This window comes from Sylvia atricapilla, chromosome 11, assembly GCF_009819655.1.
Source record: "Sylvia atricapilla isolate bSylAtr1 chromosome 11, bSylAtr1.pri, whole genome shotgun sequence".
NCBI classification, from domain to species: domain Eukaryota; kingdom Metazoa; phylum Chordata; class Aves; order Passeriformes; family Sylviidae; genus Sylvia; species Sylvia atricapilla.
In genome coordinates, this window is record NC_089150.1 from 11,666,337 (window position 1) to 11,687,122 (window position 20,786).

Genomic DNA, 20,786 nt, shown 5'->3' on the forward strand with positions numbered 1-20,786 from the left:
TTCAGCACCTGAAGGGAGGCTGCCTTAAGGCAGGGCAGCCTCATTAAGGCAAAGAAAAAGTAAGGAAAATAAAAAAGAAGAAGGAAAAAAAAAAAAAAAAAAAAAGCAGAGTGGGAAGGGGAGGATGCAGGAGGTGCCCCCCACACTGGGTGCTGTGACCTCTGCTGAGCCAGGTCTCACAGCTCCCACCCTCCCACCACGATAAGGAAATAGGAGATTCCTCAGAAAAAGACAAAAAAAAATCTATGTCCTAGACAAAAAATACAGACAAAATAATGTCTCCAATTACAGGGTAGCTTTTTTTTTCCCCCCAGAGGTTGGGGGAAATTCCTGACGAGCTACTTCCATCTGGTTTACAGTCCCTTTGCACTGGGGCAGTTCAAAGAGCCTGCAGTGTAACTGAGAATTGAGGACAGCATTTATTTATAGTTTGATAGCCTCATAAATGCTGGAGAGCTGAGCTCACAGCAGCGTGCTTCTTTATGTTTTAAACTGTTCATGCAGCACACTACTACCTTGCAAAGTGTATGCTGCAGCTCCTGCATACCATTATATATGGCTCTTCATAAGGCTCATGGCACAAAGGCAAAAAAAGAAAAGCTGAAATTAGACTAACTAAATAGTTGATATAAAACTTAAAGTAGCAGAGAGAGCTGGAGAATAATTAATAGCCCAGCTCTCAAATAAAGTAACATTCAATGGAGGTTTGCACCTAAATCCATTTTTCACAGTAGAAGAAAAAGTATCCCAAAATTCTGAGTAAGGCATTAACTCTCATTTCAGCTCCTGGTAATGTTATAAAGGATTTGAACATTGCACTGGAAGTTTTACAACGAAAACTCAGCCTCTGTCACAGTCTCAGAGCACTGTCTTGCTGCAAATTATATCACACTTATCCTCTCTTTTACTATCAATTTACCATCTTTTTCCCTCTGTAACCTAGAGGGAAAGCAAAGCAGCACTATTTCATCATTAGCCTTTAATAGTCTTTCTAGTGATATAAAGGAGAATATTAACATCCTTCCTATGACCTCACCTAAACACTGCTAAAAGCCAGGAGGGAAGTGACAAGTTTGCAGCTAAAGAACAGGGATGATTTTCTGAAGTTAATTAAAGGATTTCACCCATGGGTTTTAATCCTGTTTTCCTTTTAACCTTTTAGCTTTAGTTTCCTCAGCTGTAGAATGGAGAATGTAGACTCACATGCAAGTCAACAGCACGATTTTGTTGAGTACAGTTCAGTCAGGAGCTGGCTGTGCTGTCAAAGCACAGAGATAAAGAAGGTGTGTTCTGACAAGGAAAAGCGAATTTTGTCTTCTTGCAGGTGTGAGGTAACCACACTCTTTTTACAGCTCTGCCTGGGGAAGCAGTGTTGCTCTGCAGAGCTTAATGAGGTGGGTGAAGACAGGTTGGAGGGTTGCAGTCATCCTGCCTGGAAGGTGCAGACTCTTTGCACAGTATGAGGTGATGGCTGGGTAGGGACCAGGTCCAGAAGGGGCCACCCCATCTCCTGCTCTCAGTGACAGCTCCCGGGGAGGGTGCCCAGAGCAGACCTAGCAGCTTTGAGGTGGCAGAGGAGACCACCTGCCCTGAATGCAGATGGGTACTGCCCTTCATTGCCTGGGCACTGGGTGTGGAATCAGATTATTGTCCATCAGATATTAATACCTCAAGTAGCACATAAATGACATGAGCTATCTTTTGGCTCAACATTGCCATTGCTGAGACCTTACCGATGAAAGAGCAGAGGAGACAGCTGCCAGGGTGTTGTGCCAGATGTGCTGACCACTGGTATGAACAGTTTAAAATTCACTACTCTAATGAACAGTGACAAAGTGTTGCTCTTACAATAAATGAAAACTTAAAGGTGATCAGCAAAGGAAATTAAATCATAACTCAGTTCTACACACAGCTTCTTCCTGATCTATACAAAAGTGTGGGCGAAATGAGAGTGATTAATTATCTCACTTGTTCTTTGCATTAAAAATACACATTTTGACCATTATAGAAAAACTGAGAAATGCATGAAGTTCTGACATCATAAAAGAGAAAGAGAGAAGTTGATAACTTTGGAGGAAAAGTCAGGATTAGTCAGATTGTGAAACAGGATTGGGGCTTGTTGATGCTTACTAACTTACTAACATTTTCATACAGCTGGAGATGAGCAACCTGGTTCAATACCCTAGAAATCATCTTCTTTAAGATATCTGTGCTTATGGTTTTGAGATGGTAAGCACAATTTCTGAGATATGGGGAGGTTCCTTTATCAAAATACAGCGAAGATCAAACATTACAAAGTGATGAAATAGCACAAGGGGAAAACAATAAAATGTCTAATTATCATGTAGGATAAAAACAAGAACATTTCCTGTTTCATGAAAGGCTTCTACTGACTGTAAAGACTGCTCCAGAGGCAGTCAATACAGTAGTAAGACCCATGTTTTCTCAAATGCAGTATTTAATTTCAATGGAGAGAAAAAAACCCCAAGATTTTTAAATACCATCTCTGTATTTTTTGTATTCAACTTACTGTTTTGATTGAATTTTAAAAGTATCATAAGAAGAGCTCAGAGCTTGGCCCACGTCCAGATGTTAATGTTCAGTCTTCCAGATCCGTATTTAAAATCTGGTAATAACCCAGTTTCATTTCTTAGATTTGTTGCTTCTGGTTCCATATTTGGAATATGGAAAGAATGGATCAAATTAAGGAAATGCTTGGCTTTTAAATTAGCATTCAAAGTGAGGAATCTACCTAACTTGTAGAATGATGACTAGTTCCAAAAACATCTGAACAGTTAAAAGAGTAGGCTTGAGTTTGGTGATATAGCTGTAGATTTCCTTTCCACCTGGGAAATAACTGTAGTATTTTTAAAGATCTCTCTATCTAAATCTGTAGAAAAATCTGTTTGCAAAAATACCTTTAGATGAAATTTCAAAGAATTTCACACACTCATTTTTTATGTTGATACATGTTTCTTTAATGAAACTAAGACTTCTCTTAGTGCTGCCAGGATTTGAGAAAACCAATTCAACCCATGATACAAGCCCTTGATCCTGCAAATATTTAAGTTCCTGAGGAATGTTGCTCTTTTCAACAGACTCATTAAGTACTTTGTAGCATGTTTACAATATGTTTCAAACATGGTTATACCAGAGCTTTAGGACTTGTTCGTGTATTGGTGATTCATGACATGAGTCTTTTATGCATTTCTAAAACAGAACTGTCTCAATAACATAGTGCAGCCAAAAACTGTGATAAGGACTGGTATCCCTCAAGTGATGGTAAATGTCATTCTCCACTGAAATTCTACACCTGTACCTCATATTCTACAGAAAGACTAATCTAATGAACAGTGACAAAGAGATTCGCTAAAGGATCTGCCTTCAAAAAAACCCCAAAAACTAAACTAAAAACCAAACAGAAATGAGACCACAAATTTCCATTTTTCCCCTCATAAAAAAAACCTGGAGGGAGTATGTTAACAATTACAATTTAATTTAAAATATCCCTTGAGTTTACAGTGAGTGGAACCAAAACTGTGACTCTGCAGCACATAAATGTCCTGCTGAGAAGGAGGACAGCTTGAAGGCTGGCCTCTATTTACTGATCCTTTACTTAGTCCAAAGAAAACTGGTAGCAACTCTGCAGAAACCTATGCTTTGGCGTGAGAGAGAAATGAATCTGGCCAGTTGGACCAAGTTGCTTCCTTCCACTTCACTGCTAGTGTCTGGGGATAAAAGCTGCCTCTACCCATAACCCTGTGTTGACTCTCTCAATTCAATTTTTATAGGTTATGAATCAGGGTCAGGGAAAAGAGGGAGAAGGCAGTTGAAAAAGGCTGCTTTGAAGGGAAATATGTAATTGTCTTTAAATAATCACAGAATCTGGGGGTAGTTATTGAATCCTGAAGGTCATTTGAGGTGTTGATTTTTCTTATATTTTGTCTTGGAGGCCTTGAACCTGAGACGTCACCATAATTTTGCACAATTTTATACATTACTGATTCATATCACATCATACAGATGATTAACTTGAGATAATTACAGCAATATTCATTTGTTTGTTCTTATTGGACAATATTATGCTTCTATCTCCAGAAACATTCTCAATGAAGGACCTTGAGTTCTGAGGATATCTAAAGAGAGGAAGTTTGGAGTTCAATCATGAATTACAAGGCTGAGGAGAAGAGAAAGCAGCGCCATAGCTTGACTTTATTGGAGCAAGTAAAGAGAATGAAAGAATCCACAGAGATAGTCGATGTGGTGCTGATTGCAGAAGGTGAGAAATTCCCCTGCCATAAGGTGGTGCTGGCTGCCTTCAGTGCCTATTTCAAAGCCATGTTCACGTGTGGCTTGGCAGAGTGCACGCAGAGGGAAGTGGTGCTGCACGACATCTCTGCCGAGAGCGTGTCAGTGATCCTGCACTACATGTACAGTGCGGACCTGCACCTCACCACCCTCAACGTGCAGACTGTCGCCCTGGCTGCCTACTTCATGCAGATGGAAGAGGTCTGCAATATGTGTCAGAAGTACATGATGGAACATATGGATGCTTCCAACTGTGTGGGCATCTACTACTTTGCAAACCACATTGGGGCAGAAGATTTATGTGACCAAGCGAGGAAATACATGTATCAGCATTTTGCTGAGGTGAGCCTGCAGGAAGAAATACTAGAGATTGAATTCCAGCAGCTGATGACTCTCATAAAATCAGATGATCTGAATATTTCCAGGGAGGAGAGCATTCTGGACCTCGTCATTAGATGGGTCAAGCACAGCAGAGAGTCACGTTCAGAACACCTTGTTGAGCTCCTCAAGCAAGTGAGACTGGTACTTGTCAGCCCCTCCTTTCTTGTGGAAGCCCGGAAAAGGAACACAATTATTCTGTGCAACTCAGAATGCAATGATATGTTCGAGGAAGCACTGAAAAGCATCCAACTGTCCAGCCACCCCTCCCTCAGCCTGCGATATGGCATGGAGATGACGGATCTCCTTCTCTGCATCGGCAATAACTCCCTTGGCATCAGGTCCAGGCATGGCAGCTACGCAGATGCCAGCTTTTGTTATGCTCCTGTGACACGAAAGACTTACTTTATTTCCTCCCCAAAGTATGGAGAGGGCTTAGGATGTGTTTGCACTGGTGTTGTCACGGAGAAAAATGATATCATTGTGGCAGGCGAGGCAAGTGCTGTCAAAATGTCTAGACAAAGGACGAGGAACATTGAAATTTATAGGTGTGTACCCTCTGTCAGAAATCTCCTAATTATTTTAAATTTTTACATCTAAATAATGTCCCTAGGGACAAAAACCAAAAAAGACCATTGCACAAAGCATTTTTACTTGATTTGTTTTTTTCTTAGAGATTTTGGCTACTTTAATCAATTTGTCACAACTTATTTCCAGAAGCTCTGAGTTACCAAATCTTGATGCCTCTTCTCCTGAAAGAATGAGGAGTTACTCTTGTGGTATCTCTGAGTAAATGAGCTCAATTAGACCAATGCATGTAGATTTTATATTCTCCTTACCCAAATCTCAGTATTTTCCTTGGATACTTCTTTTCTAAGTCATTAGCAGGTGGAAATGAGCCAAGTGAATGATCCAATTAACCCAGTAACACAGAGAAAACATGCTTCTCTGTTGATGTTGATGATAGTGCTTCACAGATTAAAGATAATAATTGATAGCTCAAAAACTTCATTCTGTTTTTACTTGTATCTTTTTCAGATGCACATATTTTAAAGAAAACCAGACATTTCCTGAATTAAAGATAAAATTTTAAAATGGTGACAGCATTTTCAAATGCAAATGCCTAAATTTGAGGAAATAAATTCATACTGAGGCAGGTGAAGTGGCTTTCTTTTCAGCAGTGTTGAGTTCTCACTGCTCCCACTAATTTCAGCAGAAACTGTGATTGAGCAGCACATGCAGAAATAAGTAACTTCTTACCTTAATTAGGGTCAAATGTCTTTGAAAGGACACCTAGGATTCCTCACATTAAAAATGCTTGATCTTGCAAACATTGGGCTTGATTTTATAACTTCTCTGTGAAGGAGAGAGCTCCTCTTTTCATTGTACTGAGTAAACACTGACAATTAAAAGGGGCAACATTTCCAAACAGGCTGATGGAGACCTGGGTGAACCAGGGCATTTACAACTCTGGATTTTTTTTCCTACAGATACCACCAGCAAGGAAACCACTTTTGGCACAGTCTGTGCACCACTCAGCTCCGTGAGCTCTATGCACTGGGCACTGCCCACAACGACCTCTATGTAATAGGAGGGCAAATGAAAGTGAAAAATCAGTATCTGGTCACAAACTGTGTGGAGAAGTACTCCATGGAGCAAGGCACCTGGAGAAGCACGGCGCCTCTGCCAGTACCATTGGCCTGCCACATGGTGGTGACAGTGAAGGACAAGCTGTACGTGCTAGGTGGATGGACACCACAGGTTGAGAATTGTGCCTATTTACTTTGTTTGCTGTGTGCACTAACAAGAACTGTTGTGTAATTTTACAGTCCTTCTTGCATGGGAAAATACATCATTGATAACAGAAGAGTAAGTTCCTCACATTGGTCTGATTAAACATATTCTGTAGGAAAACCAAACAGGGTGAAGGAGAATAATATCCATCTATGCCATCCTCACTGTAAATACCAACATCAGGAAGGGCAGCTTTTATTCACAGAGATGTGGACAGTGGGCAAGAGGTTAAAATACATCTCATTTGTCATTAAAGGTTCCATCCTTTCTATTCTGTATTTACCATCCCCTTAATTTTTCTAGATATAATAAAAAATGTAATTTAATTGTATTGGGACCCTGAACTGTGCCTGTTTTCAAAAAGCGTGTACACAGGTACACTTCAGGGACAGATATATATGTGACATTTAAATTTCACCTTGATTTCTCAGGAAGCTTTCATGGTTAACTAAAGTTAATTTCTTTTATTTCAATTACATTATGTTTTAAAAGAAAAGTCAAATTCTCTGGGAAACAGTCCTTCAACCAATCTATTTATTTATTTCTGTTGCATTATTTAGCCATGTAAAGCTTTCAGAGGGATTTCCAGCAGGGCCACAGATACATGTTCAGTAGTACAGAGATTATACAGAGCTATGCGACAAGGAAGCTGGATGTCAAGGGCAGTGCTCACTCTTTCCAGTTGCTCCCAGTGAAAAATATCTTTTTATAAGAGTCAAGATCCTTTTTCAATTTATTGCTTGGTGAATTTTAAATTTAAGTGCTCAGGAAAAAGCCCCACATTCACTTGACAATGAAGTGGAGCATCTGTATCCTCATTGCAAGATGTTCAGACTGTCATCACAATTCAATGGTTTCTGTCCTCTTGAAATAAATTACTGTTTTAAGTATTTAGAAGTGAGATGCATTCAGCTAAACAGGACCTCCAGATCTTTGAATATTTTGAGTGCAGGAGTCCCCAGGGAGGCAACAGAAAGACCAGAGAGTATTTCTGACACAGAAACAACTCTGCAAGGGTATCTCATATGTAAAGAACTAAAAACCACTTAATGTAGAAACAATCTGTCTGTAAAAAAAACTTGAACTGAAAGATATGTCATATAACAAAGATAGATGTTGAAGTCAGACAACCAGCTTTATTAAGCCTTTTTCCAGAACAGACTGAGAGAGGGAAAAGTGGCTTAGAAGCACAGGTCAGGAATATTGAGCCAAAATTAATTTTTTTAAAACCTACCTGAAGTGGATACCTGCCTGCCAGTACCATCAGTAAAATGCATGGGTGTCTGAGTTTATACAGAAATACATTTGGGATGAGCAGATTAACAGCAATTGATCAAACCCCACAGCTTTGTCAGATTATGGCATACCTGCACAGACCAGAATAAATGAGCTAAAGTTCTGAAAAAAGTGCTTTAAGACCAGCACTAGAGAGTGCTGAATTATTCTGGTACCATCTATCTTCTCCCTGTCAGATGCAGTGATCCTATATGTGGGGTTACCACAGCTGCACTGGGAAGGCAAATGAGCTGGCTGAGCCAGGTGCTGTCCCTGTGCTGGAGCAGCACTGAATGTTCTATCAATCCTGAACAAACACTAACAACAGCACTGACAGAGTGCCCTAAATGCATGTGTCCATTACAGGACAGAGATAAATACATGTTCCCTTCCCACTAAGGCTTTGTAATTGACAAGACAAAGTCAAGCCAGGACATAAAATGACAACTTATGAGGGCAAGGACTCTCTCACAGCAGTGCTGCTTTGCTCAGCATTGGTCTGGTCCCTGATGCCAGCACAGTTAAAACCCAAAGTGACTCCAGCCTTGGTAACTAGAGGCTGTTATAATGGAGGAAAATGTTTGGTGAGGCTGAGAGGAATATTTCAGACCCTTGAGACACAAGGAGAATGTTACCACAAAAATGAGGTTGGATGTGAATTTACAGCATGTCAAGTGGTCTCTTCTCCTAAGTACATGTTTAGTCTGTGCTGAAAATACACAGCTCTCAAATACCCCTTTCAGTGAATAAATTAGTGTTTCACACTTATCACAGAGAAAGAACATACCCCAGGCACTTACAGGGAATAACCAAGGGGCTTTATATTTACTCTCTAGCTTGCCTCCTACTATCTTGTCCATGGCATTAGTGTTGGACAGGTCTTTTGGGAAAGAAAAGTAACAAGAAAACAAGGACACACGTAACACCATCACAAACAAGCAAAGTCATTCTCTCCTTCTCACTCTCTCTATGTGAAAACTTCCATCCCAAAATATTTCAGAATCCTCCCTCCACATCCCACTGCTAACATTCAAGAGTGTTGTACCCAGAAAACAGCATCTGAATTTCCTGCATTGTATAAGACAGGCAGAGAAGCAGGAAGATTAGAGAGAACAAGAGGAGTAGGAGTGAGTATAAAAAGTGTTATGGCAACAAAGATATAGCAAGAGGGTTAGGAGCTTATTATGAAAATTATCGAAGTTACAGCTGTTAAACAACATCACTGTGGTTAGGCTGACTAAATAAACATGCAAATCTTTATTAGGATAAGATATATAAATAAAAAGAAATAAACAGGTAAATAAATAAATAAATATAGGACTGAGAAAGGCCAGCAAAGTACCTAACTGAGACTCCTGGTATAGTCTGAGTAGTAGCGGAAAGAGATTACAACATTTAGCAGGAAAAAAAAGACAACTGGTTTTTCCTCATTATTATTAGGACTATACAGCAGCCTTGTGGAAGGGGGTATGTTCTTCCAGAGCTGGGAACGTTAACCCTAACCCTAACCCTGAATGTATTGTTAGTACCCAAATCCTTGCCTCTGTTGCTGCAGGACATAGATACCCACTTATTCCTTTGCCCTCTACAGCAAACTCCCAGCCAGCAGCCATGGGTGCTGCTAAACCCTGGGGAGTACAATCCCCTGCAGCTGTAATTGATGTGTTTATGCTATTTATCTGCCGAGCTGTCTGCTGTGATTAATTGCCTGCAGGCACATGTGGAGGGCTCCGAATGTCGTATGATTATATGGCTGTCATATTTCATACAGATGGATCTGCCTGACGAGGAGCCGGATCGATTAAGTAACAGAACGTTTCGGTACGACCCGGGCCAAGACAAATGGACAGAGAGAGCTCCAATGAAGTTCTCCAAGTACCGCTTCAGCACAGCCGTAGTCAACGGGGAGATTTATGTCTTGGGTAAGAGGAAACAGATTTTTAACAGATAGCACCATGACTTTTTCTTCTTTCCAGCAGTTTTTCTTTGTGAAGTGAAATATCTCACCCTTTGTTACGTACTGTAGGACAAAGTACCTTGTACTAAATGGAGAGTGTTTTTCTAAAGTTATTTGTTCCCCACATTATTTCTTCCTTCTGTAATTCATGTAGATTCAATTTGTGAATGTGGAGTGTTCTGGATTCGTGCAACAAAGGTACTTCACTTTTTAAGATACATTTCTTTGGTGTATTAGTGTGTGCCATAAATAATAATGAATTTCAAAAGGTGAGTAGAGAAGCCTTGAAGTACAGGTGAGCAATGAAAAGCTAAGGAATATATGCAGCATCGTGAAGGAAAGGCAAAAGGATAAAGAAAATTTTGATTTCCCAAAACCAACATCATGAGTGTCTCCTGATAAAATTCTGTGAATTCTTCTCTTCCACCTACCTCAACACAATGCGGTTGTTGTTTTTTTTTAATCTAAATATTTCCTTCTTTCAAATTTTGATTGAATCCTTTCAGGTTTTGTGTTTCAAGACAGTACTTTGACCAAAAGTTTTACAAGTTGGGGAAATGAGTTCAATAATCTCTTACCTACCTCAAAATCTTTTGCCCCAAAATCATATTGTAGATAGATATCTGACTGTAAAGTTCTTGGAGAAGCAGGGAAAAAAGCTCATCCAGTCAATCTGCAGGTGGACTGTGAGTGATTCATGCCCTTCCATGCTCCCATGGTCTCACGGGCAGCTTTAGGCATGAAGAAAGCAGCAATTCTATCAAGACCTCAGGACATTTCAATCCCCTCTGCTTCAAACTACCCCTACTTACAAGCTTATCAGAGTGAACACAAAAATACAGTCTTATCAGCTTAATACACCTCCTGTATCAGGGTGTTCTGGCTTTGTCTAGGTTGTTACATACCAGGGATAAAGCAGAGTTTGTCCCTGCCTCATAATACAGGAAGTGCTTCGCAGAGGGTTATACAGAAAAGGGTGTCTTTGAGGCAGCAAAGTGGCTTTAATGCTGCATTTGTCTTTTAGTAAAACTTCTTTCTCTTAAGTGGTTTGAGAGAGGCCCATAGGCACAACCGGGAGGAGGAGTGAAAGAAGCCCATATGGAAAAGTGAGTTCTGCAAACAGAAAGTCATGTCATTATTGTCAAAGGTTAGTGATGGAGAATGTCAGTGTGCTGTTAAATAATGAGAGTGTTGGCTGCCCAGGTTCAAAGGTGCTTTGAAAATGTGGAGACTTCATGCTTCGTAAAAGGTTAAATACATATAATTATTTATACTGACACTGGTGCTCTAATGGGGTAACAGAAGCAGCTGGAATAGCTGGGAAGAGAACAGCAGCATTCATGAGCTTCAGTAAGAAGCTCAAGATCAAGACCTCGAAGGCTGTGATGACACAGGGAATCAGGGAGCAAAACAAAGCAGCCGCCTTGGGATGCATGTGATAAAACAAATTGACAGTCTTCTTCACAGCTAGCCTGACACCGGCACAAGGAAAAGGAGTGGCTAATGGGAAAAACAGCATTCATTTTCTTCCCTCAAAATCTCACAAAGCAAGAAGCATACGTGAGAGATTACAGTAATGAAATGTACAGATTGAAAACAAAGCACAGCCTTAAATGTGGAAAATGCCTGTTTAAATGGCACTGAGGAAAGTTCATGGTCTCATTGGCCTTCAGAAGCATTTTGCTAATTAAAAAAAATAAAAAAAAGCCTTGGTTTTGTATGTGTAGCAGCCAGTGCTGCAGTATTCAGGGAGCTGAACACTAACTTTAATTCTTTCTTACCTGCTGGCCAATACCAGTAATTCTGTGTTGCTACAATCTGATCTGCACATGGGCAGTAACAGGGTTTTTCTCTGGCTCCATCATTTTGCTGGTTCACACACCTTCCAATGGCAGTCTTTATTTGAGCCTATTCCTAAGGGAACCAACGCACTTCATGCTTAGTTTAACAGTTTGCTGCATTGGACCCTTCACTCTTGCCACTAAGTCTAACTAAACATTCAGAAAGGCAGTGCTTGTTCTCAGTTTTAACAGTGTAAATCTGGGGTAATTTCACTGTAATGGACAAACTTGCTCCTGATTAGTACCAAGGGTTACTAAGCTCACACGGTGCTCCAAGCAACAGATTTTTGAGAAAGATTGGGCTATTTTTACCATTACATTTCTGAGCCTGCCTCCCTTCTGATGCTCTTCCCACTCAAGGTGTAACTGCAGCAAGTACAGACATGGATGAGGTACCATCAGGTATCAGGAATAGGAATATCAGTTGCAGAGAAGACATTTTGACCTAGGTCGGGGTTGCTTTCACAAACTCTCCATTGACAGTTTTCACAAACACTGTGAGAACTTCAACATCTATAAATCTGCAAAATTTAGTTGAAACTGGCCAACAGGCACAAAAGCTATATAAGGTAGAGAAATAATGCAAATGTAGATAGAGAACACACATATAGTTTGAGGAATTGCATGTCTTATTTTCTTGGGAAGTCAAATAATATTACAACTTATTTTTTAATTGAAAGACAAATCTGAGGCAAAAAAGATTGGTAAACAAATTCTGCCTTTGAAATCCACCTGCAGGAGTATGGGTGGAAACGGAGATTTATCTGTTAAAATTCAGAAGACAACGTGGTTGTTAAATGTTAACCATCACAGTCTGAAAACTCTGTGGAGAGATTAAAGCATTTTCCAAGACCTCTCAAAGTCATGAAGCAATTTCCAAATGAACTCTGGCGAGAAAGAGTGATACAGACATTATATTGGCATCTTACTCTGCAGACACCACACACAGCCTTATCTCCAGCTGTAAACTCACACTCGTCAACTGTGATGAAACCTCATATAGAAAAGCTACATTGCACAGTTTATCCGTGGTGACAGGTTCTTGTCACCGTGTGAGTTCTCAGGCTGTGAGGTGGGTCCAGTTCCCCTTTGGACACAATTGCAATGGTCACCCTGGCTGGGGGAATGAGCAATTCATGGCATTGAGAGGAAGGCAGTGAAAGTGTTCTGAATCTGGCTCATGTGGGATTTGATCGTGCAGATGATGTTCAGGAGAGAATGGGAATGGAAGGAAGAGAGGTTGATAGTGACAGAGCAAAGAATAGCAAATGCCATGCAGGTAGTAAAACCACTGCAGGCTCCCCAAAGCTGTGGATCCCTTGGACATCATCCCACTTCATAAAGAGTGTCAGGCACTCTGGGAGTCTAGAAAGAGGCTGTCAAGGGTGATTTGTGCAAAAAGACACATTCTGAAGAGGATCACAGCTCATAGGTTGTTTTCATGTAGTGGCCTCAGAGATAGCTCAGGCATAATGACTAAACTTTTGTGCTATAGATGACAGAGAGACTTTTGTTGAATTTCTGCTATTGCAAACCTCCCCAGTCCTAATGGAAATTTCTCACGGTGAAGTGTGTATGCACAGAACTTGGACATCTAACAGGCTCCTGTGCAGACCCAGTCAGGGGACACTCAGTGAAAGGGCCATTCAGAAGCATGGAATGGCACTGCTTGGATTCCTACAGGTATCCCCCACTTCACCTACCACTATTGATCCTTTTGGGATGCATCATCTCCACAGGCATGCTTCAGTCTGCAGCCAGCTAAGGAGATCCACTGGAGGCTGCAGAAGGCCAAGGAAGGAAAGGAAGGGAGGCAAGGTGGAAACAGGTAAATGCAAGACATGTTCTGTATGCCTGGAGGACCACACCATGCTTCCCAGGAATAAAAACACGAAATAAAGAGATAATTCTAGCTGGGGACATAGTGATGCAGAGAGATAAGATTTCTTTCAAGCAAGTCTTGAAAACAAAGTGCTTAAATGAAGTAAGGTTGTCAGCGCTTTCCAGCAGGATCTCTTTACACAGGTGTTAGCACATTGAGGGACTCTTGGGCATAGATGAAAACTCATTGCAGAGAAAGTTGACCCTCTCTCTAATGTTTGTGATGTATAAATGAAATTTATATCATAAATGTGAAGCAGAAAGAATTGAATACTAGCTTTGAATAAGATGAAGTAGTAGATTCTTTGACAGACAAATCTAATTTTTGTTCTCATCCATGTAGGTGTAAATCTGTAGTAAGTAGTCTGCTGATGGCAGTTGTGTTGTGACAAGATCATTTTATTCTCACCCAGATCAGAATCTCATGCTTAGCCTTTGAAGTGTTAATTTCTGAAAAGTCCTATTGGCACAGCACAGAGTATGAAGTCACTGTCCAAAACCCCTTCCCAGACTAATTTCCAGCTCCAGCATGTAAAACCCTAATGGACTTAAATGGAATTATTCTGGAGTCACACTGATGGAAGAAAAATGAGAAATAGATCAGAGTTTTTGGTCTGAGTATTGTTCAAGAACCTGTACTGTGTGTCTTAATAAGCAATCCTGTAACATAATTATTGTCTGTTTGTTGTGTAATGTTCTTAGAGAATCTCATGCTATTTATACACCATACATAATCCTCATAAGTAAATGAACAGCATTTCCTAAGGCTCAAAATCCTTTCCCCTATTAATCTCTTTTCACTGGTCTCAGCTCTTTCTCTCCATGTTTTCCCAGGAACATAGCTATATTTGTTGGAAAGACCAAGAAAGAGCAGTATTGTGTTCTTAATGACACAGGCAATTGAGACACTTTTGGAAGAAAACCAGATGGGAGGGCCCTATATAAGGTCATGCATTTTAATCTCTCACTTAAAAAATATCCTTTCTAGCTACTTCTCTGAAAACATATCACAGCCAACATACAAATTAGGAAAATTTATCCAAATTAAGCCATTTGAATTGCCATATTCATTACTTATGATAAAATACACTCTGTAGAACTAGTGTCTCTGAAATACAGGTCACTGGTAAAAAAAAGTTGTATCACTATGACAGTTTTAACCATGTGTTGCTTTTATGCTGTATAATTCCCGCTTCATAAATAATAATGTACTGAAGGACTTAAATGAGAAATCCTATTAGGGAAGATCTAGAAACCAAAGAATTTTTGTTTATCCTCCTCAGACTGGCATCCTACTTCTTACACCTTGGGGGTTTTTCCCCCTGGGTTCTTGCTGAAAGCTTCTTTTAAGTTTTAAACAGTTAAATGAGGTTCAATTAAATACCGAATATCTTGATCATAAAATACTTATTTGAATATGTACTTTGGGGTCTCTCTGGAAAAGAAAGTGTGTGTAGGAGGAGCTGGAAGGAGACATTTTAGCTTTCATGCTTGAGTATTAACTGCGCATTTGAATAACACTTTCTTTTAAAATAAACACATCTATTTATAAATATGCTTTGGACTTCTGACAAGTAGCAGCGTATGGGTCTGATTCTAAGCTTTGATATCTGTGCAACAGCCTCCAAGGTGTCCATGTGCAGGGAGGAACAAAAATAGGCAAATAAATTGGTCTGATAGATGAGATTGAAACTGCTTTCTGCACAAAGTTAAGTACTTTCAAAGGAAGTGAGAAAATGCATTTCATGAGAAAAGAAGGAGCTGAATCTGAAACACTGAGCATGCTCAGGAAGACAATAATCTGTTTTATCAGCTTCTAATCAATCTTTTGCCCTCAATGTCTTCTACAAGCTGCATTACCTCATCTGCTGTGCTGTGGGTTACCAAAGGATGACAGTTCTCCTTGGTTTTATCCTTGGAAGTGCCTGCCAGGGCTGGTTTATGGCTCCCTCATTTCTCTGAGACACCAGCTATGCAGCCCTGCCTAGCAGAGAATGAGAGAGAAATGTAATTGCTGAGGCTCAGTCTGACTGCTGGTAATGAAGGGAAATGTTACATAAGAGATTAACACTATTAAATCCATTGTACATTCCGGAGACCAATTTAATAATGAATTACTTTATGGGAGACAAATCTTGGATTTCATTTGCTTGCTGAAGAGTTACTATCATTTTTTTTTTACCCATTTCCCAGGTTCCTTTGATAAAAATTCAAAGAGGCACTACTAAGAGCACAGGTTGCCTGGTATTGTGATCTGAGGACTCAGTTATAGGATAAAGAATAACACTTTATTCTTTATCCTATAACTGAGAGCACTAACAAGTCTTGATCATCCTGAGCGGCATCACTTGGGGCCTCCCCCCACCCCTTTTGCCCATAGATCCAGGAGCATCAATTAAACGCAAGCCTGAGGGGTCAATTCCTTCTGTGCTTTTGCCTGACACCTGCTGGTAGGGCATCCTGCAATTGCCCATCTCTGGTTCTGTGGAGCTGTGCCCTCACTATGAGCTCATTGCCCAGCTCAGTTTCCCTTTGGAAGCAGCTCTGCTCTTCTTTTTCCCTGACACGCTGCCCTGTCTGAGAGACAGCAGTGCATGTCTAATTTCAACCAAATTATGAGGTGTGAATCTGGCAGTCAGTCTCAATGGAGCACAGTCCTATGTGTACCCCCATCCACCTCGTAGGTGTTATTTTGTTCAACCATCCCCACCCCGTCTATGCAATGAGCAATCTAGACTTACATCTGTGTGGTTTTCCTAGAAGAAAATAAATTGTCACTGTTGGACTTGGCTGCCTGGAAAATTTAATTCCATAAGAGCTTGATGTGGATGAGACTTAGACGTGCAATTCTTCTGTGCCAGTGCCAGCTTTATATCAGTGATATGGATGAAGTCAGTGGATGCTGGACTGTTCCCTGTTTCTTGTAACTCAACTGCATGTCAGGCTCACTCCTATAGAAATATTCAGAGATATTTATAGCAGTCCCTTTGCACCTGCTGAACTAATTATTCACAGTGGCTCTTTACCACTTCACCATCATTTATAGACCTCCCCCCCAAGTGCTGTGGTATAATTAAGGCTGATGTGGCTCTAAGCTGCATTTGGTCTTCTCCAATGAGCAGGGGGTAAGGGAGGGGCAGCTGACCCCAGCCCAAGCTGGGTGCTTTGCCTTCAGCAAGATAATGTGCAGTGTGTGGGTAGAGCACTGCACAGAACTGTGCCTCATTAAAATGCTGAAGACATGCTAATCACATCACCTGCTATGCCTTGCCTTCTTGCATCAAAGGCTTGCCTTCTTTATCCTGACTTCTTAATAAAGATCATGCATTTTATTTATATATTGATTTTACTAAGGGAACTTCATGTTAAGTTTAAAGTCCATTAGTACCAGTGCTTACAGAGTGTCCTTGAAAGTATGTCTAATTCCAGACTAATCCAAGTGTGATATGGAAAGCTCTCAAGCATTAATGGGTTGTGGAACGCAAAGGTGGGTTCAGTGGTTATTTTAGTCCTTCAGTGGCATCTGAAATATCTCCTAGGAAAAGCGCAATTGTAAAAAGCTTAAAGAATTAAAAGGGTGTATATGTAAGGGATAGGAAGACTGAGTTCTGGGATTTGATCTTCTCATATGATCAATGTGATAATGACAGAAATGTTTAAAACTCCCAGTAAGAAATCCATCTTCTCTGCACGAAGGACATGTAATTGAGCTTTAGACAGAGAACTGAACCAGGTGGGGTTGAATTCACCTGCTCTGTTCATGAGTGCGGCTTAACAAAGGACCTTCCCCACATTATGGGCACGGAAATAGGCATTGCTGCCCTTGGCACACCTGCTGGGACTCCCAGGGGGCTGTGACCCAGGTGTGTTTTACTGACCCCATCTATAGTTTTGGGTGGTTTAAGGCACATTCTCAACTACACCATGCACTGCTGATGGATCATTTAGTGTCCCTCAAATGACCTAAGCCCCTATTCCCTCTTCTGTATCCTGCCTTAGCTCCCTAAATGTCACCCCCATTTTTTGTAGAGGCTCCTGTAGGAGCAGAGCATGAGCTCAGTTTTTCAGCTGCTCTATCCAAAGAACCTGAGATTAAGACAATCTTTGTGGTCTTAACTATAGTTCCTTATGTCTCCACTTGCATTCCTGATGGTTTCATAAATATGAATGAAGAAGACAGTAGGATAGGATGATCTGGATTCTTGAGTGATGGAGCAGAAAGTGGCCAGAGTTGTCTGACACAGCATGGGGTTTTTTCTGCCAATTTGAAATCTCACATGGTATATACATTGTAGATGGTGAATAGCCTGGTTAATGTGAGATTCCTCCACTAGGTTGTAGATTTGAATTGATTTAAATTTGAGACTTTTTTTTTCTCGTTGATTTATGTATTCAGTTCTTTGGAAAGAGTCCTGAGACAACCATTTCCATTAGAGGAAAAAATATACTTTCTCACAGGAGTAATTCTCAACTTCTACATCTGGGAACACAGAAAAACAGTGCTCAGAGAGTCCGATATCCACGGCACCTTTGTTAGCAACCTGTCAAGTGTTAACATTGCTTTAAGAGAGGAGGTTGAGGTTCACAATTTCTTGTTTTCCAGAATTCTCTTTTTCTAAGCTTGAAAATTGATTTTTACTCCCCTCTGATTTTTCCTTCTTCCTTTCTATTTGCTAAGAACTCAGTTTTGCTATTGTAAACTGAATATGAAATTGGATTTAGCTGAAAGAGCTGTGCAGGGTTTAAACAAAATTGAGATCTTTTGTGCCTTCAGGACTGTCTCTGATAAAGACCAAAAGGATTAAAAGAGGTTAAATATAAGTTGCTTAAACCACCCCGTGAAGGTTTCATAAATACTTGAAAACATGTAGTAGGTCTGAAATTTTTGAAAAGATGCACCAATAGGTCCTGGAAAACTACTTTTCTAAAAACTATACAGGAAAAATATTTGGCGATGGATCTCCTGGACTGGCAGCTGAATGTCTTCATTAACAGGTAATGGTTGTGAAGTTTTTTTGCAAAAAATTACTGACTCTTTTGTCAGTTTTGTACCTGATTATTTGTGTTCTTTCTGAAGTTACCTTGCCCCACAGTTACTCTATTTAGAAAATGCCAATAAAAACACAGTAATAAATAAACACCTATTATGCTTCTAGAAAAGTTCAGGGCTATTTTGTTCACCTCCCCCTCCCTGCTTGAAATAATAAGGCAATCAGTAAAGTTATTGGTTTCTGACATGCTGCATGTGTTCCCTAACTGGTACCATTTATTCCTCTGATTGAACAAGAACCTCTCTCATTTTTCACTTGAAGACTTTTCTTTTGGGTGAGTGCATATTCTTCAGTGGGGTACAGTAACAACTGGGCTAATTTAAAAATATCTAGCTTGACAACCAGCAGCCATCTGTCTTTGGCACCACAAAGCTGTATTTTGAAAGGGTCAATTTAGTCTGTGGGGAGTTTTAATATTATTGGTTCCCAGTTAAAACTGCCTTGAGAATCTCTCTCTGCATTACACTGCAGTCTGTGGACTGTACATAAACTGGTGGCAAATTGTCTTGCATGCTGTAGTCTGTGAATCTGCCAATGGAAACTGTACAATCAGAAATGCTATGAGATAAGCAATCAATTAAATAGCCTTACCAATTAAAAATTTTTATTGGTTCTTAAATTTTTCTTGATAAATTTACGGGAATCTTGTCCTGTCCTAAGAGTGGCACCTCTTTCACAAGGCATGAAAGAGTAGTGGAAAAGACTGCACAGGAGAGGATAATGCTTCTGGCATAAAGAACAAATAAGTAAATGTCTGAATTCTGAAATGCCCCAAGGAATAGCTCAGTGAGATTCCATCATAAGAAAGGCTCAGCAGGGTGATGCTTCCCTTTTTGACATGGAAATGATTAGCAAAATTCCATGACCACAGTTAATCTCTACCTCAGCTCTCTTAGGTGAATCAAGCCTCAGCAAGGAACCCATCAGGGCAAATGCTGCTCTGATTGAGGGTGTTAATACTGAAACACATTTAGATGCCAGCCTGGTGTAAGCACACTAAGGGGTATCTAATACAAACTGCAAGGACCTTGCTGGTGGGTATTGAGGCAAGCAAAGATTTGCTGTGCTGGAAAAGGTGATGAATTCCAAACGTGGTGAAGGTTTTCAATATCAAATATTGAATGAAACAAACTACTGTTAATTTCAGCCAGAGGAAAACTTTCTGCTGATGATAACGGACACTGAATTTTAGTCTAATTTTGCTGCACTGATGCAGGTTTAACTGATTTTATCTTTGTCTGACTCTAAAATACAGATCAGGAATACAGTGCTGGCAAATTTGGAGTGTTTCAGACCCATTTATAGAGAGCTTCCTCTTGCAAACACTTTTGGGGAATGCACAAAAGATTCAAAGAATAATACAGTCCACTTTAAGAGGTAGATGGAAAATCATATGCAAGTAAAACTTGGAGCACTAGGGGCTCATTTTTCTGACAGACCAGCTTAATAGCACTAGGGCCAATATATTGTAAAAGCAGCTGAACCAGCACAGGTTGCACTTGCAGTCCTTTCCCTTTGCATATGCAAGGGCATAATGACATGCTTACAATGCATTTTGGATTTGCACAATTGAGCAGCCCTACACGTGTATCTGGAATGCCAGCCTTCATGTGGAAATGGCTTGCCTATTGCAGTCATTTTATGTTTAAAAGTAGTCACAAACACATACATGCACAAAAGAATGTCATCAGTGCTCATTACAGAGTATTGTGTCCATTGGCACAGATGGAAAACCTGCGTGGGCACGTCAGCATATTAATTCCTGAGAACCAAAGGCTGTAAATTCAAAATGTAGATTTGATCACTGGAAGGGATTTGGAAAGGCAGAGTTTGCAAAGTACTATCAAGGCACAGTGTTTCCAGTGTGCACAGGGATCTCAGGTACATCTGCAGCCTGCCCCAGCAAAAGGAAGCTTCCTTTATTGAAGAAAACTAAACAAAAACCGCAAATAATGGTTGGTAACGGGTGAGGGTCAAATCCACCAACAGTATTTGAAAAATAGGTTTTGATCCATTGCAATTTGTCCAGCAAATAGAACAAATAATTATGACAATTTCTACCATATGGGAAGAAAACAAAACAAAATACCTTTGTGTTTTGAAGACATTCTGCTTGTCCTTCCTTTGATATGAGACTTCAGAAAGGATCTTGCTTTGGTGTCTGTAGATAACGTGCTGTAGATTCTGCTTTGAGTTCTCTCACAAACTTCTGAAGCTGCAAAGAGGAAAGAGTGGGAGATGAGAAGATGTAAACAGAAAATGCAGCCAGCAATGTATTCTACAGCAGAACGTGGGACTGCT

General features: G+C 40.3%; 1 protein-coding gene across 1 annotated transcript in view; it reads left to right on the forward strand.

Annotated features, from left to right (window-relative positions):
• Positions 1-4,121: 4,121 nt before the first annotated feature.
• The window catches only part of KBTBD12 (kelch repeat and BTB domain containing 12), a 30,666-nt gene continuing 14,001 nt past the window's right edge, over positions 4,122-20,786 (forward strand). The window contains exons 1-3 of the mRNA XM_066326672.1: positions 4,122-5,234; positions 6,177-6,447; positions 9,527-9,677. Coding sequence (XP_066182769.1) covers positions 4,165-5,234; positions 6,177-6,447; positions 9,527-9,677 — 1,492 coding nt within the window. The 5' untranslated portion in view covers positions 4,122-4,164. The remainder of the gene's footprint in view (positions 5,235-6,176; positions 6,448-9,526; positions 9,678-20,786) is intronic.